The 27,591-nt window shown below is 36.4% G+C and overlaps 1 protein-coding gene and 1 pseudogene across 1 annotated transcript in view; one reads left to right on the forward strand and one right to left on the reverse strand.

Moving 5' to 3' along the window:
• The window catches only part of HTR2C (5-hydroxytryptamine receptor 2C), a 263,697-nt gene that overhangs the window by 42,841 nt on the left and 193,265 nt on the right, over positions 1 to 27,591 (reverse strand). The window contains exon 5 of the mRNA XM_007450981.1: positions 724 to 924. Within this exon, the coding sequence (XP_007451043.1) occupies positions 724 to 924 (201 nt within the window). The remainder of the gene's footprint in view (positions 1 to 723; positions 925 to 27,591) is intronic.
• LOC103082108 (mitogen-activated protein kinase 6-like) lies at positions 21,029 to 23,373 on the forward strand (annotated as a pseudogene).

Consider the following 27,591-nt stretch of genomic DNA (forward strand, 5'->3'; position numbering starts at 1 on the left):
CGTTCCAACTGGAGGAGAAAAAAAAGGAGAAAATGGATTGTAAAATCCCTTATATTCCAATTGGTTAAATTTTGTGACTTGAATATTAGTATTGTTGAGCATGAATATTTTAAATAAAAACAATAAGATGATCATTTCTCTCCCCCAAATCTTTAAAGAAACCAATAGATGTTTTTGTTTCTGTATAACCAGAATTCAAGGAGATATTTAAAAATGAAGGGGAAATAGTATATTTTAGGTTGATTAACAGCATAAATTTTGACTTTGTGAAGATTCATCTTGCACTATAAAGTTTTCCACTGAAGATATAGAATTAGAATAAAAATATTAAGATTAATATTCTGGGATAGATTGATCTCTTCTAAGATTTAAAAGCTGCATTTTAAAAATTTAGATTTTACCATGTATCTTTGTCATCTTCAAATCGTTTTAATTATCTCAAAGGTTATGTGTCTGTGTTGCAGAATTCATTGGCATTTTTGACACATAAAATAATTTAGCAGGATAAAAGGAAACTTTACATTTGCATATTTATATACTTTACATTTCTTACATTATTGTTAACCTAAATATCAGATAAATAGGTTAAGAATAATTATTAAATAGAAGAATCCCGATTAAACGCAAATGTTACCAGTCGACGTCTGCACGTTGTTCACAGTACATAATCCGAAAGTATTGAGCATAGCCGCTGCAATTCTACTGGCCAAGAAAGTTAATTACCTAAAGAAATTGCCCAAACAATAGCAATCTTCATGATGGCCTTAGTCCGTGAATTGAAACGGCTATGCTCAATAGGATTACGTATTGCTACATACCGATCCAGCGAAATAGCGCAGAGGTGCATGATGGACGCCGTAGAAAACAAAACATCTAAAGAAATCCAGACGGGGCACAAATATCTAGGTAATGGCCAGACATAATCTGAAAGAGAACAGAGAGAAGACAAGAACATGTTATGTAAATTATACCAACTGTAGTTTTAAATTTAGTCTACGTATTTTTTCTTCTCATAATCTAAGTTTATAAAAGAAAGTAAAATTTGGTAAACATTGTTTTCCATAGTAATGATATGACGATGCTGATGATAATGCATTCAGTGTTACATACATTATTTTTTATTGAGGTAAAATTTACATATTATAAAATTAATCACTTTAAAGTGTACAATCTAGAGGCATTTAGTCCATTCACAACATTATGCAACCATCACCTTTTTCTGGTTCCAAAACATTTCATCATTGCAAAAGGAAACCACTACCCATTAGGCAGTCACTCTCCATTTTTGCCACCCCACCCCCAGCCCCTGACAATTTCTTATCTGCTTTTTGTCTCTTGAATTTAGCTAATCTGGTTATTTTATATAAATGGAATCATACAATAGGCGACCTTTTGTGTCTGGTTTCTTTCTTTTTGAGGTTCATCCATTTTGTAGCTTCTATCAGTACTTCATTCTTTTCTATGGCTGATGCTCTTATCAGTTGAAATTTTTTTGCATGCTCTCATAAATGAAATTTTCTTAATTTCCTTTATGGATTGCTCATTGCTCTTGTTTAGAACTATACCTAATTTTCATGTATTAATCTTGAAACCTTCAACTCTGCTGAATTTATTTATTAGATCTATATTTTTGTGTGTGGGTTCTTTAGGATATTCCATATGTAAGATCACATCATCTGCAAAGAGAGGTAATTTTATTTTTTCTTTTCCAATTTTCCTCTGCCTTTTATTTTCTTTCACTTGATTTCTCTAGATAGAATTTCTGGTACAATGTTGAATATAAGTAGTGAAAGCAGATATCTTGTCTTTCTCCTGATCGTAAAGAATAATCTTTCATTATTTCATTATTGAGTAGGATATGTTAGCTGTGGGTTTTTCATACGTGCCTTTTATCATGTTGAGGAAGTTTCCTTTTATTCCTAGTATGTTCTGTGTTTTTAATGATGAGAGATTTTGTTAACCGCTTTTTCTACATCATTTGAGATGACCACGTGGTTTTCTTATCTTCATTCTATTAATGTGATGCATTACATTAATTGATTTTTTATGTGCTGAGCCACCTTTCATTCTTGGGATAAGTCACACTTGGTCACGGTGTATAATATGATGCCGAATTTAGTTTGCTAGCATTTTGTTGAGGATTTTTGCATCTATATTCATAAGTGATATTGGTCTATAATTATCTTTTCCTGTGATGTCATTATCTGGCTTTGGTATCTGGATAATGCTGGTCTCATAGAATGAATTACAAATGTTCCCTAATCTTTTATTTTGTAGGAGTTTGAAAAGTATTGGTATTAGTTCTTCTTTAAATAATTGATAAAATTTGACCAGTGAAGCCATCTGCTCCAGGACTTGTCTTGTTGGAAGGTTTTTTGATTACTGATGCAATGTCTTTACTTGTTATAAAGTCTAATCAGAGTCTTTATTTCTTCTTGAGTCATTTTTTAAAAAAAAATAATTAATTAATTTAATTTATTTATTTTGGCTGTGTTGGGTCTTCATTGCTGCACACAGGCTTTCTCTAGTTGCAGCGAGTGGGGGCTACTCTTTGTTGTGGAGCATGGGCTTCAGGCACACAAGCTTCAGTAGTTGTGGCACGCAGGCTCAGTAGTTGTGGCTCGTGGGCTCTAGAGCACAGGTTCAGTAGTTGTGGCGCATGGGTTTAGCTGCTCCGCAGCATGTGGGATCTTCCCAGATCAGGGCTCGAACCCAAGTCCCCTGTATTGGCAGGTGGATTCTTAACCACTGCACCACCAGGGAAGTCCCTTGAGTCACTTTTAGTAGCTTGCATGCTTTTAGGGATTTGTCATTTGTCCATTTTATTTAGGTTATGTGGTTTGTTGGAGTACAATTGTTCATTTATTCTTTTATAATCCTTTTAATTTCTGTAAGGTCAGTAATAATGCCCTTCCCCACTTTCATTTATAATTTTAGAAATTTGTGTCTTCTCTCTCTTTTTTTCTTAGTATTTCTAGTTAAAGGTTTATCAACTTTGTTGACTTTATTGTGCCTTAAATCTCAATTTCTCCATTTTTTGAAGGATAGTTTAGAGTTTTGCCATATGCAGAATTCTTGGTTGACAGAATTGTTGTTGTTGCTGTTGATCACTTTATTTATTTTTGTTTATTTATTTATTTTATTTATTTTTGGCTGCTCTGGGTCTTCTTTGCTGCACGTGGGCTTTCTCTAGTTGTGGTGCATGGGCTTCTCATTGTGGTGGCTTCTCTTGTTGCAGAGCATGGGCTCTAGGCACGTAGGCTCAGTAGTTGTGGCTTTTGGCCTCTAGAGCACAGGCTCAGTAGTTGAGGTGAATGGGCTTAGTTGCTCTGCAGCATGTGGGATATTCCCGGGCCAGTGCTCGAACCTGTGTCCCCTGCATTGGCAGGCAGATTCTTAACCACTGTGCAACAAGGGAAGCTCCTGTTGAGCACTTTAAATATGTCATCTCACTGCCTTCTGGCCTCCATGGTTTCTAAAGAAAATTCATTATTAATTTTTTAAAGATCCTTTGTAATTTTGACCATAATGTCTTGGTGTGGATCTCTTGGAGTAATATATGCTTAGCATTCATTGAGCTTAGTAAACTTGATAGTGTCTTGTTTCTCTCAGGTGCTGTTCATTTTTCTTCATTTTTTTCCCTTTCTTCTTCTCAAACTAGATAATCTAAATTGACCTATCACCAAGTTCCTTAATTCTTCCTTCTTTCTGCTCAATTCTGCAGTTGAATTGGTTTAGTAAATTTTTAATTAAATTTTTGTACTTTTATCCCCCAAATTTCTATTTAATTTCTTTTTATAATTTATATCCCTTTATTGCTATTCTTGATTTGTTGAGACAAAATTCTGGTTTCCTTTAATTCTTTGTCCATGGTTTCCTTTGGCTATCTGAGCATTTTTGAGAGAGTTTATTTAAAGTCTTTGTCTAGTAAGTCTAATGCCTAGGGTTCCTCAGGATCATTTCCTATTAATTTTTTGTTCCTGTGAATGCGCCATACTTTCTAGTTTCTTTGCATTCCTCTTACCTTTGATGAAACTTGAATATTTTGAATTTTATAATTTGGCAACTCAGGAAATTTGATTTTGCCCCAGACATGTATGGTTCAGAGGTTAGCTAGAGATTTAAGCCAAGTTTATGGTACCCCAGAGAAGAATCTATGGTTCCCTCTATCTCTACCCTTTCCTATATGCTCCCTCAACTTTCAGCTTTGAGATTTCCTCAAACTCTGTCCTCAGTTTCTTTGGGCTACAATAACTACAGATTTTTTGGAGGTTTAGGCACTTGACCTGACATAGACTGCATCTTCCTCTTTGACTGTAAGTCATGAAATTTGGAAATTCAACCAGTGCTGTTCTCTTCTTCCAAGTCTTGAGACCCTCCAGAATCTTTCTGTTTTTGGTTTTTCTCCAGTACCTTTAGATAGTTGTTTTTGTATTATGTTTGGAGTTGATAGTTTTTATCTGCAGGAAGGTTGCTTCAATACTTGGTCATACCAGAGGTGTAACTAACAACCTTTGGAATTCAAGGAGCACAACAAAGAAATCAAAGACATTATTAAAAATTCTTCTAAACAAAAATGTTTATGAATGTTCATTTCTGTTCATCATTATCTTGTAATCTCCTCAGATTGTATCCACCTAGAAGTTGATTGTGTTGAGGGTTTGGGTATTCTTGAACTGTTTGGCTTGCAAAAATTATTTTTCAAATTGTGTTTCAAATACACAAGTATTACCTGACTGCCATTATGTGGAAAATTTTGTTGCCATAACCACTGGAATATAAGATGCATTGGGTCAATATTGTTATCTGTTTTATTTTTCTACTGTTTTATTCATAATGCTTAGGTCAATGCATGGCACAAAGTAGGCACTAAATAAATATTTGTTAAATGTATAAAAGAATACATCCCCCTCAACAGATCATAACTTCACTCTAAACCCAACTTCACCATATGCCAATATATAGCCTCATGAGGATACATATCCACTCTGCAAAGTCAATACACTATCTGGTCAGTTCTCAGCAGTTGCATATTTAATAATGACAAAAATGGCAATAGCTATTGTAGAGTACCTGTCATATACCAAGCACAGTGTTAGTTAGGTACTTCATTTTTAGTTATATTCCATACAACACAAAAAATTCTGTAGTGTCAGTTCTGTTATCCTACAGTGTGAGGAAAATGTGTCTCAAAGTTTCAGACTTGCTCAAGTCTACAGTGTGAGTAAAGAATTTTGCTCCAAATCTGACCCCTTTTCCTGAACACTAAGGTACCTCCTATCACCATACACTATTTCTTATTGAATAATAAATTCAATTGCTTTTATAATAGAGGGCAATATTCCTAGTACAGGTTTTCAAGAAGTCTACTTCCAAACATACAAGACGTACAATTATGGCTGATCACAATTATCCCCTAAGATTCTTATTAAATATATTCCTTCCTGGATTTCACTACAGACCTGTTAATCCAAAAATATTTAGAATTTAGTTTTCATAATTGTCTTGTTAAGAAGACAAATGGATTTTTCAAGTTGTCTCAATGGAATTAAAGTGTATTTTCTTTAGATAAATTTATGTGACCAGGCACATTCCAGACAAGAAATATGTGAAAAATTTTGTGGAAGTTGCATAGCAAAAAGGCCATATAGCATAATTTCCATGAGGGAGATCAATTAGTTGAATGAGATTAAATCTTGTTTTCAGAGGTAAAAATTGTGTAGTGTTTCATAAGACATTTTCCTACATTCAGTCATTCATTTATTCATTCAAAGATTACGTCAGCCTTAGTAACTCCAAAAATCACAGGCATCCCCACCAATATTGACAATAATGGCAAAGACTGAATAAAAGACACTGTAAAATTTCAGTTCATGTGTGCAAATGAAAAAATACAAGGGCTTTATTTCTATGAAATAATGGAGACAATCTTTGCCTTGCACAAAGTAGGCACTCAATAAATATTTGTTAAGTGTATAAAGGAATATCCCCACCCTGAAAATTATAATCCCATCACAGAAAAAATAATAATTTTCCAATATTCTGATAATATAATTAAGGAATGTGGAAATGTTGGACTGTAAAGCCATCCCAAAGCTAGAATGGAAATAAGTTATAACTGATGTCTTTAAGTTAACATATATGAAAAGATGAATAACCACAAAAAAGTTTTAAAAATTCTCTAATTCATTTCATAAAATAATACAGTGTCAATATCAAAACTTACAAAATACTGAAAAAATAAGACTAGAGACAAATAGCATTCATTGATATAGATTCAAAATTACAAACAAAATACTCACAAATAGAATCCAGCAAAGAGTAAAATGAAAAATATATTACAGTAAAACAAAACTTATTCCAGGAATGCAATGGTAATTTAATATCATAAAAATCTGCCAATATAATCCCTTATATTAACATCTGTAAAGAACTTTTATGATCTTTTAATAGATTTTAAAGAATAACTTGATAAAATACAGGAGCCATTCCTAACTAAAACTTTAATTATATAGAGATAAAGGGAATCCCCTTAAATTTGATAACTGACAAAAACCAACAGCAATTATTGTAATCAGTAATGCATTAAATACATTTCAATTACATTAAATTTAAAAATTGGACAGGACAGTCTTTACAAAGCCTTTGAAGCAGCTCCCATAACCATACTCAGTGAAGAAACGGTGGATGTTGTTGAAATTAACAGAAAGAGGACTTCTCGAATAAGACATAGAACTTATGAAAAGAACCAAATGAGGAGTTTAGAGCTGCAGAAAGTATCTGAAAGAAAAAAATCACCAGGTGGGCTCAATAGAAGAATGGATATGGTAGATGAAGAGTCATTAAAACTGAATGCAGATCAATAAAAATCATCCACACTGAACAAGAATGAGACAAAATTAAAAATAAATGAACATAGTAGGGACCTATGGGACATATGTATTCATCTAACATTTGTGCCATTGGAATCTGAGGAGGGGAGAGATTGATAAAGAAACAAACTATTTGAAGAAATAACTAAAATATTCCATATTTGATGAAAAATAAATTTACAGATTTAAGAAGTTCTGCAGAACCCAAATGGTTAAACTCAAATAAGATCATGCCTAGACACATAATAATCTGGTGAAAACAAAAGATAAAGAAAAAACTTTTTAAGCAGCTGAGAAAAAGAATTCTTTCATCAGAGGCCAGAAGGCAGTATAATCACAATTCAGAATTTTATATCCAGTGAAAATATCTTCAGAGAATGAATGTGAAAGAAAGAGATTTTCATAGGAGGGGAAACTAAGAGATTGGTTGCTAGGAGACTTACTTTAAAAATTTTTAAGGAAGTTCTTCAGAAAGAAAGAAAACTTGTAAAAAATATACAAACAGCACATGCAGCTCAATATCAATAAAACAAACAACCCAATCAAAAAATGGGCAGAAGACCTAAATAGACATTTCTCCAGGGAGACATACAGATGGCCAAGAAACTCATGAAAAGATGCTCAACATCACTAATTATTAGAGAATGCAAATCAAAACTACACACCAGTCAGAATGGCCATCATCAAAATGTGTACACATAATAAATGCTGGAGAGGATGTGGAGAAAAGGGAACCCTCCCACACTGTTGGTGGGAATGTAAATTGGTACAACCACTATGTAGAACAGTATGGAGGTTCCTCGAAAAACTAAAAATGGAACTACCATATGTTCCAGCAATCCCAATCTGGAGCATATACCTGGAGAAAACCATAAATCAAAAACATATGTGCACCCCTGAAGGCAGACAGCAGAAGCAAGAAGAACTACAATCCTGCAGCCTGTGGAATGAAAACCACATTCACAGAAAGATAGACAAAATAAAAAGGCAGAAGACTATGTACCAGATGAAAGAACAAGATAAAACCCCAGAAAAACAACTAAATGAAATGGAGATAGGCAACCTTCCAAAAAAAGAATTCAGAATAATGAGAGTGAAGATGATCCAGGACGTTGGAAAAAAGAATGGAGGCAAAGATGGAGAAATGCAAGAAATGTTTAACAAAGACCTAGAAGAATTAAAGAACAAACACCTAGAAGAATTAAAGAACAACACCTAGAAGGATTAAAGAACAAACAAATAGAGATGAACAATATAATAACTGAAATGAAAAATACACTAGAAGGAATCAATAGCAGAATAACTGAGGCAGGAGAACGGTTAAGTGACCTGGAAAACAGAATGGTGGGATTCACTTCCATGGAACAGAATAAAGAAAAAAGAAAAGAAATGAAGATAGCTTAAGAGACCTCTGGGACAACAGTAAATGTACCAACATTCACATCATAGGGGTCCAAGAAGGAGAAGAGAGAGAGAAAGGACCTGAGAAAATATTTGAAGAGTTTACAGTTGAAAATTTCCCTAACATGGGAAAGGAAAAAAACACCCAAGTCAAGGAAGCACAGAGAGTCCCAGGCAGGATAAACCCAAAGAGAAATATGCCAAGACACAAAGTAATCAAATTGACAAAAATAAAAACAAAGAAAAATTATTAAAAGCAACAAGGGAAAAATGACAAATAACGTATAAGGGAACTCCCATAAGGTTAACGCTGATTTCTCAGCAGAAATGCTGCAAGACAGAAGGGAGTGGCACAATATATGTAAAATTATGAAAGGGAAGAAACTACAACCAGGATTACTCTACCCAGCAAGGGTCTCATTCAGCTTCAACAGAGAAATCAAAGCTTTACAGACAAGCAAAAGCTAAGAGAATTCAGCACCACCAAACCAGCTGTCTAACAAATGCTAAAGGAACTTCTCTAAGTGGGAAACACAAGAGAAGTAAAGGACTTACAAAAACAAACACAAAACAATTAAGAAAATGGTAATAGGAATATACATATTAATAATTACCTTAAATGTGAATGGATTAAATGCTCCAATCAAAAGACACAGGTTTGCTGAATGGATAGAAAAACAAGGCCCTTATATGTGCTGTATACAAGAGGCCCACTTCAGACCTACAGACACATAAAGACTGAAAGTGAGGGGATGGAAAAAGATATTCCATGAAAACGGAAATCAAAAGAAAGCTGGAGTAGCAATACTCATATCAGACAAAACAGATTTTAAAATAAGGAATGTTACAAGAGACAAGGAAGGCCACTACATAATGATCAAGGGATCAATCCAAGAAGAAGATATAGCAATTATAAATATATATGCACCCGCATAGGAACACCACAATACATAAGGCAAATGCTAACAGCTATAAAAGAAAAAATCGACAGTAGTACAATAACAGTGGGCAACTTTAACACCTCAATTACACCAATGGACAGATAATCCAGACAGAAAATTAATAAGGAAACACAAGCTTTATGACACAATAGACCAGATAGATTTAATTGATATTTATAGGACATTCCATCCAAAAACAGCAGATTACACTTTCTTCTCAAGTGCACACAGAACATTCTCCAGGATAAATCACATCTTGGGTCAAAAATCAAGCCTCAGTAAAAATTTAAGAAAATTGAAATCATATCAAGCATCTTTTCTGACCACAACGCTATGAGATTAGAAATAAATTAAAGGGAAAAAAGTAAAAAAAAAAACACACATGGAAGCTAAACAATACATTACTAAATACGCAAGAGATCACTGAAAAAATCAAAGATGAAATCAGAAAATACCTAGAGACAAATGACAATGAAAACATGACAATCCAAAACCTATGGGATGCAGCAAAAGCAGTTCTAAAAGGGAAGTTTATGGCAATAAAATCCTAACTCAAGAAACAAGAAAAATCTCAAATAAACAATCTAACTTTACACCAAAAGGAACTAGAGAAAGGAGAACCAACAAAACCCAAAATTAGTAGAAGGAAAGAAATCATAAAGATCAGAGTAGAAATAAATGAAATAGAAACAAAGAAAACAATAGCAAAGATCAATAAAACTCAAAGCTGGTTCTTTGAGAAGATAAAATTGATAAACCTTTAGCCAGACTCACCAAGAAAAAGAGGGAGAGGACTCAAACCAGTAAAATTGGAAATGAAAAAGGAGAAGTTACAATGAACACTGCAGAAATACAAAGCATCATAAGAGTCTACTACAAGCAACTCTATGCCAAAAAAATGGACAACCTGGAAGAAATGGACAAATTCTTAGAAAGGTATAACCTCCAAGGCTGAAACAGGAAGAAATAGAAAATATGAACAGACCAATCACAAGTATGAAACTGAAACTGTGATTAAAATCTCCCAACAAACAAAAGTCCAGGACCAGATGGCTTCACAGGTGAATTCTATCAAACATTTAGAGAAGAGCTTACACCCATCCTTCTCAAACTCTTCCAAAAAACTGCAGATGAAGAAACATTCCCAAACTCATTCTGCAAGGCCACCATCACCTTGACACCAAAACCAGATAAAGATACTACAAAAAAAAAAAATTGCACACCAATATCACTGATGAATATAGATGCAAAAATCCTCAACATAATACTAGCAAACAGAATTCAAAAACACATTAAGGGCTTCACTGGTGGCGCAGTGGTTGAGAGTCCGCCTGCTGATGCAGGGGACACGGGTTCATGGCCCAGTCCAGGAGGATCCCACGTGCCGTGGAGCAGCTGGGCCCGTGAGCCATGGCCGCTGAGCCTGCGCGTCCGGCGCCTGTGCTCCACAACAGGAGAGACCACAACTGTGAGAGGCCCGCGTACCGCAAAAAAAAAAAAAAAAAAATATATATATATATATACTAAAAAAGAAAAAAAAAACACATTAAAAGGATCATACACCATGATCAAGTGGGATTTATCCCAGGGATGCAAGGATTCTTCAATATACACAAATCAATCAATGTGATACACCATATTAACAAACTGAAAAATAAAAACAATACGATCATCTCAATAGATTCAGAAAAAGCTTTTGACAAAATTCAACACCCATTAATGATAAAAACTCTCCAGAAAGTGGGCATAGAGGGAAGCTTCATCAACATAATAAAGGCTATATATGACAAACCCACAACAAACATCATTCTCAATGGTGAAAAACAGAAAGCATTTCCTCCAAGATCAGGAGCAAGACAAGGATGTCCACTCTGGCCACTATTATTTAACATAGTTCTGGAAGTCCTAGCCACGGCAATCAGAGAAGAAAAAGAAATAAAAGGAATACAAATTGGAAAAGAAGAAGTTAAACTGTCACTGTTTACAGGTGGTATCATACTATGCATAGATAATCCTAAAGATGCCACCAGAAAACTACTAGAGCTAATCAATTAATTTGGTAATGTTGCAGGATACAAAATTAATGCACAGAAATCTCTTGCATCACTATACACTAGCAACGAAAGATAAGAAAGAGAAATTAAGGAAACAATCCCATTTTCCAGTGCAACAAAAAGAATAAGATACCTAGGAATAAACCTACCTAAGGAGGTAAATGACCTGTACTCAGAAAACTATAAGACACTGATGAAAGAAATCAAATATGACACAAAGAGATGGAGATATATACCATGTTCTTGGATTGGAAGAATCAATATTGTGAAAATGACTGTACTACCCAAAGCGATCTACAGATTCAATGCAATCCCTATCAAAAAACCAATGGCATTTTTTACAGAACTAGAACAGAAAATCTTAAAATTTGTATGGAGACACAAAAGACCCCGAATAGCCAAAGCAGTCTTGAGGGTAAAACACAGAGCTGGCAGAATCAGACTTCCTGACTTTACACTATAGTACAAATCTACAGTAATTAAGACAATATGGTACTGGCACAAAAACAGAAATATCAATGGAACAGGATAGAAAGCCCAGAGATAAACCCACACACCTATGGTCAACTAATGTATGACAAAGGAGGCAAGGATATGCAATGGAGAAAAGACAGTCTCTTCAATAAGTGGTGCTGGGAAAACTGGACAGCTACATGTAAAAGAATGAAATTAGAACACTCCCTAACACCATACACAAAAATAAACTCAAAACGGATTAGAGACCTAAATGTAAGACTGGACACTATAAAACTCTTAGAGGAAAACATAGGAAGAACACTCTTTGACATAAATCACAGCAAGATCTTTTTTGATCCACCTCCTAGAGTAATGGAAATAAAACCAAAAATAAACAAATGGGACCTAATGATACTTTTAAGCTTTTGCACAGCAAAGGAAACTATAAACAAGATGAAAAGACAACCCTCAGCTGCTGATGAGGGTGTGGAGAAAAGGGAATCCTCTTACAGTGTTGGTGGGAATGTAAATTGATACAGCCACTATGGAGAACAGTATGGAGGTTCCTTAAAAAACTAAAATAGAATTACCATATGACCCCACAATCCTACTACTGGGCATATACCCAGAGAAAACCATATATCAAAAAGACATCTACACCCCAATGTTCACTGCAGCACTATTTACAGTAGCTAGGTAATGGAAGTAACCTAAATGCCCATTGACAGATGGATGGATAAAGATGATGTGGTACATATATACAATGGAATATTACTTAGCCATAAAAAGGAATGAAATTGGGTCATTTGTAGAGACGTGTATGGACCTAGAGACTGTCATATAGAGTGAAGTAAATCAGAAAGACAAGAACTAATATTGTATATTAATGCATGTATGTGGAATATAGAAAAATGGTACAGACGAACTGGTTTGCAAGGCAGAAATAGAGACACAGATTTAGAGAACAAAAGTATGGACACCAAGGGGGGAAAGCTGGGGGGAGGATGGTGATGGAATGAATTGGGAGATTGGGATTGACATATATACACTAATATGTAAAGATAGAGAAGTTATAAGAACGTGCTGTATAAAAATATAATAAAATGGGCTTCCCTGGTGGCGCAGCGGTTGAGAGTCCGCCTGCCGATGCAGGGGACACGGGTTTGTGCCCCGGTCTCGGAAGATCCCACATGCTGCGGAGCGGCTGGGCCCATGAGCCATGGCCGCTGGGCCTGCATGTCTGGAGCCTGTGCTCCGCAGCAGGAGAGGCCACAGCAGTGAGAGGCCCACGTACCGCCAAAAAAAAATAATAATAAAATAATAATAAAATAATATTTTTTAAAAAAGAAGAAAATATATTTCAGATGTCGAAAACACAATATACTGGCTTCAAAATTTTTAAAAAGGCAAAATTAAAATGAATAAACATTTAATAAAAAAAATACATGCACCCCAATGTTCATTGCAGCACTATTTACAATAGCCAAGACATGGAAGCAACCTAGATGTCCATCAAGAGAGGAATGGGCAAAGAAGATGTGGGACGTATATACAATGGAATATTACTCAGCCATAAAAAGGAACGAAATAGTGCCATTTGCAGAGATGTGGATAGACCTAGAGACTGTCAAACAGAGTGAACTAAGTCAGAAAGGGAAAAACAAATGTCGTATAATATCGTTTATATGTGGAATCCAGAAAAATGGTATAGCTGAACTTATTTGCACAGCAGAAACAGAGACACAGATGTAGAGAAGAAACTTATGGATACCAAGGGGGGGAAGGGGGGATGGGATGAACTGGGAGATTGGGACTGACATATATACACTACAATGAATAAAATAGGTTACTGATGAGAACCTACTGTATAGCACAGGGAACTCTACTCAGTGGTCTGTGGTGACCTTAATGGGAAAGAAATCTAAAAAAGAGGGGATATATGTATGCGTATAACTGTTTCACTTTGCTGTACAGTAGAAACTAACACAACATTGTAAAGCAACTATACTCCAATAAAAATTAATAAAAAATGAAGTTTCCTGATTTAAAAAAATGAATAAGTGAGGAACAACAGAAATGGTAAACAATTTGGGAAAATATAATAATTATTTTTCTTTTCTTAAATCTTTAAAATATATGTGACTGTCAAAAAGAAAAATTATAAAATCATCTGAAGGTTCTCAATGTATATAGATGTACTCCATATTGCAATTAAAACAAAAAGGGGGAGGGCCAAGGGGACGATATAGCTGTAAGTTTTTTTTATTCACTTGAAGTGAATAAAGTACTAATTATAAGGAAATTTTGACAGATTAGGTTATGTATATTTCAATCTAAGAGGCAATCACTAAAAAATTATACAGAGAAATATAGTAAAAATTCAACAGATCAATAAAAATGGAATACTAAAATGAAATGCAGAACCCACCAAATAATTCAGAAATAGAAAAAAAGGAATGAAAAAGTGAAGGGATAAATAGAATATAATAAAATAGCAGACATAATTACAAACAAATTAATAATTGCATTTAATGTAAATGGTATAAGGTGTAATTTGTATCAATTTAAAGAGATAGCCATGTTGGATTAAAAAGAAGAACAATACTACTATATGCTGTCTATAAGAAACCTACAAGTTTAAATACAATGTGGATAGATATATAGTAAGAGAATGGAAAAAGATAAACTATGCAAACACTAATCAAAGAATGCTGGAGTTGCTATATTAATATTAGACAAAATAAATTTCAGATCAAAGAATATTACTAGGGATAACAGAAACCATTTTATAGTGATAAAAGTGTCAATTCCTCAAGGGAATATAACCATAGTGAACATTTATGCACCTAATAACAGAGATTCAAATTTCATGAAGCAAAAAAAAAAAAGAAAACAAAGAAAACAAAAGTACAATCACTATATATATATATATGTATATATATACACACACACACACACACACACACACACACACATATGTACAATGGACCATTGCTTCATCTTCAAAATAATGAAATTAAGATACATGCTACAACATGGAGGAAGCTTGAAGACATTATTCTTAGTGAAATAAGCCAGACACAGAATGATGACTCCACTTATATAAGGTTTGTAAAATAGTCAAATTCACAGAGACAGAAAGCAGAATGGTAGTTACCAGGGGCTGGGGGAAGGGAGCAAGAGGAGTTATTGTTTAATGGGTACAGAGTTTCAGTTTGGAATGATAAATTCTGGAAATGGATAGTGGTAATGGCTTCACAGCAGTGTGAATATACTTAATGTTACTGAACTGTATGCTTAAAAATGGTTAAAATGATGAATTTTATGATATGTATCTTTTACCAAAAAAAGGAAATAGCACTTTTCCAGCCACCTTAGAAGCCCTTCCATGTGCTCTGACCCAATTGTAAACCCTTCTCCCCCTAAAATTAACCACAGTCCTGACATTTACAGTAACCAGTAACTTAACATTTCTTTATAGCTCTATCAATAGTGTGCATTCCCTAGGGGAAAAAAAGTACATACAATCACAATTATACTTAGAGATTTCAACATCTTTTCCTCAGTAATTAACATAACAAGTAGACTGAAAATTACCAATGATATGAAAGAACTGAACAGCACTAACAACAAACTACCACAAATTGGCATTTACAAAACACTCTACCCAACAATAGGAGTATACACATTCTTTTCAAGAGCTCATGGAAATTGATTGGGAAACAACACATCCTGAGCCAAAAATTAAATCTTAAGGAATTAAAATCATCGATATCATATAATGTATATTCTCTGACCATAACAGAATTAACCTAAAAATCACTAACAAAAAGATATCTTGAAAAAGTCAAAGCATCTGGCAATTAACACAGGTCTACACAATCCATGTTTCAAAAAGGAAGATAAATTAACTTAGAAAATAATTTGAACTAAATGAAAATTAAAACATCAAAATTTGTGTGACAGTGTTAAAGCAGTACTCAGAGGGAAATTACTAACATTAATGGTTTATTTTAGAAAAGAAAAAATGTCTCAGATCCATGATCTAAGCTTCCATATTAAATGGACAAAGAAGGGTAAAAATTAAATCCAAAGTATCAGAAGAAAGGAGGTAATAAATACAAAAGCAGAAATGAATGAAATTGAGGAAAGACAATAACAGACAAAATTCAATGAAATGAAATGTTGGTTATTTGAAAAGATTGATAAAATTGATAAACTTCCAAACAGACTGAGGGGGAAAAATAAAACTAGAAGACACAAATTATCATTATCAGTGATGAAAAGAAGGAATATCTCTATAGACCCCATAGACAGGTATAAGGGAATTATAATTATAAACAATGGTTTGCCCATAAATTTTGTGGGATTTTGGTGTCCTTAGACATGAAATCACAAATTTCCTGAACCATGAACCGAGGCCAGAACTTCAGTGGAGAGTGTGCTGCTGAGAATAAAATAAAATAAAACAAAACAAAATAAAATAAAATAAAAAGGATACAAGAGCTCTGACTCCCCAAACCTGAGTCAGCCTTTTCCTTAGCCTAACATTGGCCCACTTGCACTCTTTGAAGACTGCCAAAGCCAGGGCAGTTTACTGGAAACTTAACCCAGATTTGAATGCATAGTGAATAAAGCCTTTTTAGAACTCCAAAGTCTTTTGAAATAGCCAGGTTAACGTGGACCTTAATTAAAGTCTGGAAAACTCAATGGCATCCAAGGCTGTCACTCAGGTTGATGCTATTGACAGAACTGATTATCAGCAGCGTCTCCTATAGATCAGTAATTTTCATATACAGGTCCATAGTGAAATTTTCAGTCTATGGATAAAATTGAGAAAGTAAGTATGACAGTGTATTTTTAGTAAAGCTATATTTATTCCATTTAAATATATTTTATTTAATAAATAAATTAGTCCAATAAATATATGGACTTATTTTTATTCTGAGATTATCTTCCTTAGAGAATCCAGAAGTAGAAGAGTCTAGCCCATAAAATTCAGTAAAGCTGGATTTTGCTTTACTATTTTATTCCTTATCCCATGTTTTTGCAGGGCTCAGCCCTGTTCTTGATGTTTCCTATCACCTTGCCTTTGACGGAGTCTCCTGGATATCATTGGATACTGCATCTTACATCCATTATTTCTTCTAAATGCTTTTGGGGAATGCCACTAACTTTCTCCCTTGGAATCACACCCACTCCCTTGCAACTTGATTCTTCCCCGATACTAGACTGTGTTTGCACCCACTTGAACTCGATTTAGAATTACTGGATCTTCTCTGGGCCACTGCACGCAAATCTCCTGCTTCTGAAGTTGAGACATTTACAAAAGTATTACCTTGACACTCAGACCTGAAATTCTGGACTGCTTTTTAGGCTATAACCTTTGCTTCTCTCTGCTGTAGGAATTAAATTCTCTCTCCCTCTATCTACTCTGTCTCTGAGCACACTAAGTAAATATGTCCAACTACTAAACTCACCTACCTTGGTGTAGTGCTGAGAGGAGGAGGTGCAATTCTGGAGGCATTACCTGTATGGCTAGTGGGGTTGCTGGGAACTCTGCAGGTCCTTCATCTGGCTACTATTGTTCAATAATTTCCTACTGGCCCTGAGCTTACAGATCCACTCATACACCCACTGTCTCTCATGAGCCAAGGTCATAGAAAACAGTACTCTATCCTCTAATGAAGATTTGTCAGGATGCCTTTCTAGTGATGTAGCTCAGCATCTGTACTTCCTTGACACGTAGATTTTATGGTTCTTCAGTGAGGCAGAGTGGTGTTTCTGGTATATGTCCTGATGATGTGGGCAGTCTGGTATGTCTCGACGATGTGGGCGGGGAGATGGGACATCCTACATATGCAACCAGCCAGCCCCCTCTTAGTATAAAATAGGGATTTCCTGGCAGCACTATGCAGGATGTTCAACCTCCCCGCCCATGTGACTGTTAACTGCTGCATCATGAAGTTCCTTCCAGTTTCTGTCAAAGGGCTTGTCGCTTGATGTGTCTTTGTGTGAACCATTTCAGGGAGACCTCTTCCAAGCTGGTCTTCTGTTCCCAATGAACTGGCTGTGACTACTAATGGCCTACATGATCTAGAAGACTGGTAACTAATAACCCACCTCTTACTCAAACTTAAACCCCGTATCTCTAACAATATACTTTTCCATCAACTTAAATAAAAAGAGAAAATTCTCTTGACATGGATGCCAAGATATATCATGGATTACAAACACTCTCCAGTTCCACTTCCAATTTTGTCGACCCTTACTAAATAAATGCATAAACCTCTCAATTATATAAGCCACTCTAAATAATATAAACACAGACTTCTTATATTACAGTAGAGGCAATTCTATTGCTAGAAGAACCTAGATGGGCTGCATACATTTATCCCAGTTATCCCAGGTTATCCCAGTTGAAATTAACCATCTTATTTGCCAAAAACATAGGTCTAGAAGCATCGTCCTGAGACTCGCTGCTCTGTGGCTATGCAGTCTGACTACCACATCCTGAAATAAATAAGAAACTTAGCTAAAGACAGATTCTGTCGGCCTCATTCTTTCGGCTGAATAAATTTTGCATTATGTACTTTCCTATCTCAAGGCTCTCAGCTCTGAGAACTTTTCTACCTGTAAAAATTCGTGAACCTGAAGTTCCACCAGGACCAGACACCTGAAAGGCTCAATATGATGTATAATACCTTTTTGAATAACACCCTGGATTTGTTTCCCTGAAATAGTCCCACAACCCATCCACCCTGGAGCTTTCCTTATGATTTGCAATTGAGCTAGTTCCTTTCAAGTTGGCTTCAAGTCTTTCCCTTTCCTTTCAAGTTGGGTTCAAGTCTTTCCCCATGGAAATATGGCAGCAATGATTTTGTCTCTGTTTATATTTTCTCCAGAGAATGGAAGACTCAGCAATTTTATGGATCTTGGGTGGGAAAGGGAGAAGGCCAAAGAAGAAATGATGAGTGTTTTCCTGGTGCTTTCTACCTAACCAAGTATACATTAATGAAAAATTCTGCTATTTGTACTATGTGGCTCTACCCTAGCACAGTAGTGCGGGAAAAAGAAAAGATAGAGGTAAGGGAATAAGATATTACTGTGGCTTTAAATTTATGCCTCTAGATTTTTTGGTTTTGGTTTTGGTTTCATTTTAATACATTAAGCACACCCATAATCTGGTACTTTATATTCAAAAGGAAAAAAAAAAGCCTATTTGACTGTGTCATTTATGTAAGGTGATTGCTAACTCAACAGGAGAAAATATATTTTAAAAAAAGTATCTGGTATTCATAATTTATCAAGTCTTGATGATACTAGCAGGATTAAATTTTGGTAATTCTCCTAGGTACTTGAATGATAAATATGATGACCACCCCATCATTCTAATGTTCACTAAAAACCAAAGTAAATGTAAAATGTTCTCTTGAATAATGCTTTTTTATAATAATCCTTTAAATCTCTAATAACATATTCATAAATACTAAAATGCACATTTTATTAAAGATTAGTATTCAAGTAATGAATAACTTATCCCTGACTGAACAATTTATCATTTGAAATTTTTGGATCAATGTTTCTAACTTTTTTGGTGGCTACTGGTTAATTTACTATTTGGGAGGATACATTTTCTACAATATATTTAAACTAAAGATATAGGACAAAACCTGTAAAATCAATATACTTTTATCTTAAATTTATATACTAATATTTACTAAAAATCTAGTCAAGTCTAAATTAATAGCTACTGATACTAGTGTCAACAACATGCTGCCAGGTATCAGGCAGATTTCTTAAATCATTGAGTAGCAATCATGATTTTAGAACACTCAAAGTAGCTACGTCAAAGAGACACCATCTACAGCCTTAATTAGAGCACCCTAGTAACTGCTGTTTGTGAATTTGTAACCCATACCCATATCTGCTTTCTCTAGTTAGTGATCCTTTTGATTACTTGCAGTAAATACCCAAGGCTTAAAAATATTCAATACATCTCCAAGTGAACTCCAGGTATTAAACTTGAATGCCCCCATGACCTCCCTTCTGTTACATCATAGGTTGAAACCAATACTTATTCACTGCCTTTCATATGCCCAATTTCAAACATCCCCACATCCTAAGTTTTAGAAAAGCTTTTTGGTTTTTATTTATTCCCTGTTCAAACAGTTTACTCTGCAGAATGAGAATAGATTAAAAGTTACTGTGGGGCTTCCCTGGTGGCGCAGTGGTTGAGAGTCTGCCTGCCGATGCAGGGGACATGGGTTCGTGCCCCGGTCCGGGAAGATCCCACATGCAGCGGAGCGGCTGGGCCTGTGAGCCATGGCCGCTGAGCCTGCGCACCGCAAAAAAAAAAAAAAAAGTTACTGTGAAATTTTAATTAACAGAAAACGGAAACTCCTTCTAAAGTTTCTTAAAGGGGAAAAGAAAGCAATATTGACATACAATTTCATAGCTAAAAACAAACTATATTTTACATATATATGACTTATAAAGTTGTGGTTTACAATTAAAATATTGCCATTTAAAAAATTTCCCTAAAACTTTCGCAAATTTGCTTTAAAATAAGACAAAACCGCGCCTCGGAGACGCCACCGCCAGCACAGCCGGAGACCTGAGCAGACACTGGGGGCTGTCCGTGGGCCTTGCACTCCCTCGATGAATCGGAGAAGTCCCGTTGTATCAGAGTAAGATGGACGGTAGGTTTGATTGTGATTGTGGTGAGCTGGAGCCACCTTGTCACTAACAAAAGACATTTTGTTAACCAACCGCCCCCAGGGCTTCCTGTTGAAATATACAGCAACAAAGGAAGGAAAGAAGCAAAACGGAAATAGTGCTTGCCAGCACCTTAGAATGATGCTGCTCAGGACCAGTCCAACACAGAATGTATCTGCACTGCGAGGAGAATGTTCATAGAAGCCTGTTGTGTGCATATTTATTCACATTTTTGTTAAATGTTAAATCCTTCAGCACAGTAAATCTGAGTGCATAGTATGTCATTTCATTCCGTTTGAGTTTCTTGAGTGTTTTCTTTAAATGTCTGCAGAGTTGCTGCCCCTTTCTTCACCTATGAGTACTGCAATCTTTTAAATTCTCAGTATGAGCAGAGCTTTTTGAGCTTTAAATCTAAGGGGAACTCAACAGACCTGGTTGACATATGCAATGAAACCACCTTGCTGTGGAAGCAAAATTATTATTTTTTCTACCTTTTTGAAAGATCTTTCCTTTTGATGCCAATTTTCTTCCTTATTTACACAAGTTCAACAATTTGAAAGGAAGAGGCAATAGTAAGGGTTTCAAAATGGCAGAGAAATTTAAAAGTCTCATGAAATCTGGGCTCTAGTTATATGGACTTAAAACCATTGGGTTGTGGAGGCAATGGCTTGGTTTTTTTCTGCTGTAGACAATGACTGTGACAAAAGAGTAGCCATCAAGAAAATTGTCCTTACTGATCCCCAGAGTGTCAAACATGCTCTAGTGAAATCAAAATTCTTAGACTTGACCATGATAACATTGTGAAGGTGTTTGAAATTCTTGGTCCTAGTGGAAGCCCGTTAACAGATGATGTGGGCTCTCTTACCAAACTGAGCAGTGTTTACATTGTTCAGGAGTACATGGAGGCAGACTTGGCTAATGTGCTGGAGCAGGGCCCGTTACTGGAAGAGCATGCCAGGCTTTTCATGTATCAGCTGCTATGTGGGCTCAAATATATTCACTCAGCAAAGGTACTGCACAGAGATCTGAAACCAGCTAATCTTTTCATTAAAACTGAAGACTTGGTGCTGAAGATAGGTGACTTTGGTCTTGCATGGATCATGGATCCCCATTATTCCCATTAAGGTCATCTTTCTGAAGGACTGGTTGCTAAATGGTACAGATCCCCACCTCTTTTACTTTCTCCTAATACTTATACTAAAGCCATTGACATGTGGGCTGCAGGCTGCATCTTTGCTGAAATGCTGCCCAGTAAAACCCTCTTTGCAGGTGCACATGAACTTGAACAGATGCAGCTGATTTTAGAGTCTATTCCTGTTGTACATGAGGAAGATTGACAGGAGCTTCTCAGCATAATTCCAGTTTACATTAGAAATGACATGACTGAGCCACACAAACCCTTAACTCAGCTGCTCCCCGGAATCAGTCGAGAAGCACTGGATTTCCTGGAACAAATTTTGACATTTAGCCCCATGGATCGGTTGACAGCAGAAGAAGTGCTTTCTCATCCTTACATGAGCATTTATTCTTTTCCAATGGATGAGCCAGTTTCAAGTCATCCTTTTCGTATTAAAGATGAAGTTGATGATATTTTGCTTATGGATGAAACTCATAGTCACATTTATAACTGGGAAAGGTACCATGATTGTCAATTTTCAGAGCATGATTGGCCTATACATAACAACTTTGATATTGATGAAGTTCAGGTTGACCCAAGAGCTCTGTCTGATGTCACTGATGAAGAAGATGTACAAGTTGATCTCGAAAATATTTGGATGGAGATAGTGCAAAGTATTTGGAGGATCCTGCTTTTGACACCAGTTACTCTACTGAGCCTTGTTGGCAATACCCAGATCATCATGAAAACAAATATTGTGATCTGGAGTGTAGCCATACTGGTAACTACAAAACGAGGTCATCATCATACTTAGATAACTTAGTTTGGAGAGAGAGTGAAGTTAATCATTACTATGAACCCACGCTTATTGGAAAGAACAAAGCAAAGAAAAATCTGATAAGAAAGGCAAGTCAAAATGTGAAAGGAATGGATTGGTTAAAGTCCAATAGCATCACAGCAACTTGCTGAAAAAGAAAGGGAAAAGAATCAGGGATTTGATTTTGATTCCTTTATTGCAGGAACTATTCAACTTAGTTCACAACATGAGCCTACTGCTGTTGATGACAAATTAAATGACTTGAATAGCTCAGTGTCCCAACTAGAATTGAAAAGTTTGATATCAAAGTCAGTAAGCCGAGAAAAACAGGAAAAAGGAATGGCCAATTTGGCTCAGTTAGAAGGCTTGTACCAGTCTTCTTGGGATAGCCAGTTTGCAGGTGATGGGGAAGACTGTTTTCTCATAAGTCAGTTTTGTTGTGAGGTAAGGAAGGATGAGCAAATTGAAAAGGAAAACACTTACCCCAGTTATCTGGACAAGTTCTTTAGCAAGGAAGAAGATATTGAAATGCTAGAAACGGTAGAGGATGGGAAGCTTGGGGAGAGAGGAAGTGAGGAAGGATTTCTGAACAACAGTGGGGAGCTCCTCTTTAACAAGCAGCTTGAATCCATAGGCATCCCACAGTTTCAGAGTCCAGCCGGGTCACCACTTAAGTCAATGCAGGCCACACTAACACCTCCTGCTATGAAATCTTCCCCTCAGGGGCTTCCCTGGTGGCGCAGTGGTTGAGAGTCCGCCTGCCGATGCAGGGGACACGGGTTCGTGCCCCTGTCCGGGAGGATCCCACATGCCGTGGAGCGGCTGGGCCCGTGAGCCATGGCCGCTGAGCCTGTGCATCCGGAGCCTGTGCGCCGCAACGAGAGAGGCCACAACAGTGAGAGGCCCGCGTACAGCAAAAAAAAAAAAAAAAAAAAAGAAATCTTCTCCTCAGATTTCTCATAAAACATACAGCAGCATTCTGAAACATCTGAACTAAAACACTCAGCAGGCATTTCTTTTTGTATTCTTCATGAAATGTGTTTTGTCTTTGTTATTACTAGTGTTTAAGTCATTTTTTTACTTGAATTAGATGGTGTCATTTAGAAAGGATTTTTTTCTTGGTTTTTAAAATCCAGACTTTTTTTCTACATGTGAGATGGTTTTCATTTTAACTGGCATGTCATTTGCACACAAAACTAAAGAATAGAGCAAAATAATGCAATGTGGGAGGAGACAAAAGAAATGCACTAAGACAAGTAAAAATCATTCCCTCATAGAACAATGATCTGTTTAACAGGAAACAAAAATCTTGCCTTGAAATTTACACAGTGAGACTGTACATAATTGCATGAAAATATCTATTTTTTTCTTAAAATATTTTTCATTCTTGAGTATTTTCAAGTTTTTCCTACTATACACATTTCTTAAAAACACATGATACCAGCAGCAACTGAAAATGAATGACGAATTTGGTACACATGTGTTATCTACCTCAAGGTAACAGAAGTATGTGGCAAAACATATACTACCCATAGTGCTTCACAATATGCACTTCTATTTAGCCAGCATTTATTGAAGTATTCTTATAAGATTCACTCACCGTTTATAAATGTTCTAGTATGCATTCTTTATAGTGAAGTGTTACTACATCACATCTTATTTATTTTAGCAAATCAATATATTTTCTGTATTTAATTCTAAAAAGTTAACTTAGTTTTTGAAATTTATTTGCAAATACACTTTTTCCATCTGGCACTATGGTTTGTTGTCTACTTAGCTGAATATATGTCAGCTTATCCTAAGGCTGTCCATGTACTTAATTTACTTAAGTATTCATTTTAAGTAAAGTGCTCACTGGGTATAGGAATTTGTATTTTGGAGGTACTTGATCTATCTACAAAGAAAAATTAGGAATTACTTTACTATAAAATGCTCCTAGAAGTCTTAATTGTGTTTATTTAAAAAGAAAACTGTAGGGCTTCCCTGGTGGCGCAGTGGTTGAGAGTCTACCTGCCGATGCAGGGGTCGCGGGTTCGTTCCCCGGTCCGGGAGGATCCCACATGCCGCGGAGCGGCTGGGCCCGTGAGCCATGGCCGCTGAGCCTGTGCGTCCGGAGCCTGTGCCCCGCAACGAGAGAGGCCACAACAGTGAGAGGCCCGCGTACCGCAAAATAAATAAATAAAGAAAGAAAGAAAACTGTAATGTTAGACATGTGTGCATGGAAGTAATTAAGGTACATAATTATTGTAGTTTAAAAGTTGTACATGATAAGACATATTTTGTTTCTACTGTGTTTTTACTGAACGACCTATTCCCCATCCCAAGGCAAGCATGAATAAAATTAGGTTAAATGTAAAAATAAACAAAACAAAAAACCTCACAGAACCAGTGACAATATGTTTCAGGAGCCAAGTATTGAAGTAACTACTACATTGTATAATAGGCATGTTCTTTTCAGAGTAATACATTACTCAAATTATTAGTATGAATTGTTAATATGGTAGAAATATATTGAAATGAATTTTAGGAGAATTGGTATATTTTATTAATTTATGGATTTATTCTCTTCCTTGTTCCAAAATAAGTTTAAGGTGTTTTACTGATGTGGCATTGATTTATGTATTTAATAAATATTAAGTTCTTAATATATAGTAGGTAGATGGAGATAATGATACAGAAGGCAAACATTATACTTGTTCTCATGATTTTATAGTATAGTGAGAAATATAAGATGAAAAACTAATTAAATAAATTAACTGGACAAAAGAAAAGCACACATGGAGTAGAAGGGCATTTTATTTTTTTTCACATGCAGCAATTAAGAGAGAAGAAAGCCAATGGAAAAACAAAACAAAACCAAAGAACAAACAAGGAAAAACTTGGGATTTTCAAACAGCATCTTAAACCAGAGAATGGCAAACATTTTCTGTAAAGTGCTAAGTAATATATATTTTAGTCTTCGCAGCCACTCAACTCTACTTTTGTAGGTTGAAAGCAGCCATAGGCGATCCTTGAAAGAATGGGTGTGACTGTATTCCGAGAAAACTTTATCAGTATCAGTAGTCAGCAGGATTTGGCACATGGATGTAGTTAGCCAACACCTGACCTCAAGGGCTAGGAAGGGGGAACTGAGGTGTGGTTGAGGATTGATGGAGATGATTCAGTATTTTTTTTTTAGTAATACAACTTTATTCTTAAAATATATATTTTTTTGTTTCAGAGCTAAATACTTTTTTGAATTTTATTTTATTTTTTTATACAGCAGGTTCTTATTAGTTATGTATTTTATACGTGTTAGTGTATATATGTCAATCCCAATCTCCCAATTCATTCCACCAACGCTCCCCGCCCGTCCAGCTTTCCCCCTTGGTGTCCATACATTTGTTCTCTACATCTGTGTCTCTATTTCTGCCTTGCAAACCGGTTCATCTGTACCATTATTCTAGACTCCACATATCTGTTTTTATCACAAAAGGGGTTGGATTTTGTCAAATGCTTTTTTGAGTCTATTAAGGTAATCAGATAGTGTTTTCCCCTTTATTCTGTTAATAAGGGGCATTATACTGATTGATTTTCACAGGTTGAACCAACTTTGCTTTTTTTTTTTTTTTTGCTGCCGAAAGCTTTATTGTTTCCATTTGGTCCAAGGCTTGGTTTTTTGCTGCCGAAAGCTTTATTGTTTCCATTTGGTCCAAGGCTTGGGAGAGGGCCCCAGGGCGGTTAAAAAGCTGCCTAGTGGCTGCAGAGACGGGCTTCAGGCAGAAGCCCTGACACCAGGGGGGCTCCTCAAAGGCCTCTGGGCTCTGGAGGCTCCTAGTTGTGCTTGAGGGTGAGCCTTTCAAAGAGATACTGGCCGAGCCCAGCCTGGGACCAGACAACCTGTGGAGATTAGTCGGGTGGTCGCCATCTGCTTGATGAGCTTCAGCTGCTCCTGCAGGAAGCGGCTCTCCAGGAAGTCACAGGGGTGCGTGTCTGCGCGGGCAGAACCCAGGGCCTGCGGGTCCGCAAGGGCCTGGCTCAGGTTCTTCTCCATGAGAATGGCGGCTTCCATAGCGTCCTGGGTTTTACCCCACTCATCTTGGGACGGCTTCTGCGCTCCTGGAGGAGGGCGCGGCTGCTGCACTGGTTTTGCATCTTCAAGAGACGTTGGGCGCCCTCGTGCTTCTCCTTGGCCAATTCGCAGAAAAAGTGGCCCACGTTCTCCAAAGCCACATCCTCGCGGTGGAAATAGAAGCCCAGAGAGAGGTAGGTGTAGAAGGACCCAGATGCATGTCAACTGGGCGGTTGATGGCAGCCTTTACCTCAGTGGAATAATTCTGAGGAATCTGGGAGCTCATGGTTGATCGGTAATACGGAGTTAAACTCAAAAAATGGCGTTGGCTGGTCCCGAAAGCTGAGGGTGGCTGAGTGGCTGATTCCGAAAGTTGCGACTGGAAAAAAGGTTGGAGGGTGGTTGGAGGCTGGAGCAAGGGGCGTCCCTCGGTCTGTTTTGCCCCAACACTGTTGAAGCAAAAGACAGATCCGCAGGACCGCCTGAGCGGTTTGCCCCAACTTTGCATTTCTGGGATAATACCCATTTTATTGGTGTCCAACCTTTTTCATATATTGCTAGTATTTCGTTAAGGATGTTTGCATCTATATTCATACAGGATATTGATTTATATTTTTTTTCCCTTATGCTATTTTTGTCTGGTTTTGGTATCAGGATATTATCAGTCTCATAAAAAGAGTAGGGGAGAATTCCTCTTTTTAAAAAAGTTTTTGAAAAAGTTTCTGAAGAATTGGTGTTAATTCTTCCAGGGGACCACCAGACATGTCAAATAATGACAGTTCTCTGGAAATGAGGCTCTGAAGGAGTGTGTTAACTCTGTTCCCTCTGGTAGGTATTGGGCTGCTAGTTTGCACTGAGATTGCAGGCTCTAGGTTTTCAAGGCTACCCCGGAGCCTGAGACGGGTAATGAAATAGGGCAAATTAAAATGCTACAGAGACTGCTGCTCTTACCAAAATTCAGTCATTTGTTTGAATAAACACTCCCTGGATTGCTTTGAGCTTTTAAGTAACTTCCAGAGTCCTGAATTAGTTGATTCTGACAATTTTTGTAAAATTTCTTGTTGCTTTTAAGGAAGAGAGAATTTTGGAAGGACTAAAGACTGATATCCACATATAATTTTTGTGTTATAAACACATCTTAAAATTTTATAATCTCACACAGTT

This window comes from Lipotes vexillifer, unplaced genomic scaffold (genome assembly GCF_000442215.2).
Source record: "Lipotes vexillifer unplaced genomic scaffold, Lipotes_vexillifer_v1.1 scaffold1042, whole genome shotgun sequence".
Classification (NCBI taxonomy): domain Eukaryota; kingdom Metazoa; phylum Chordata; class Mammalia; order Artiodactyla; family Lipotidae; genus Lipotes; species Lipotes vexillifer.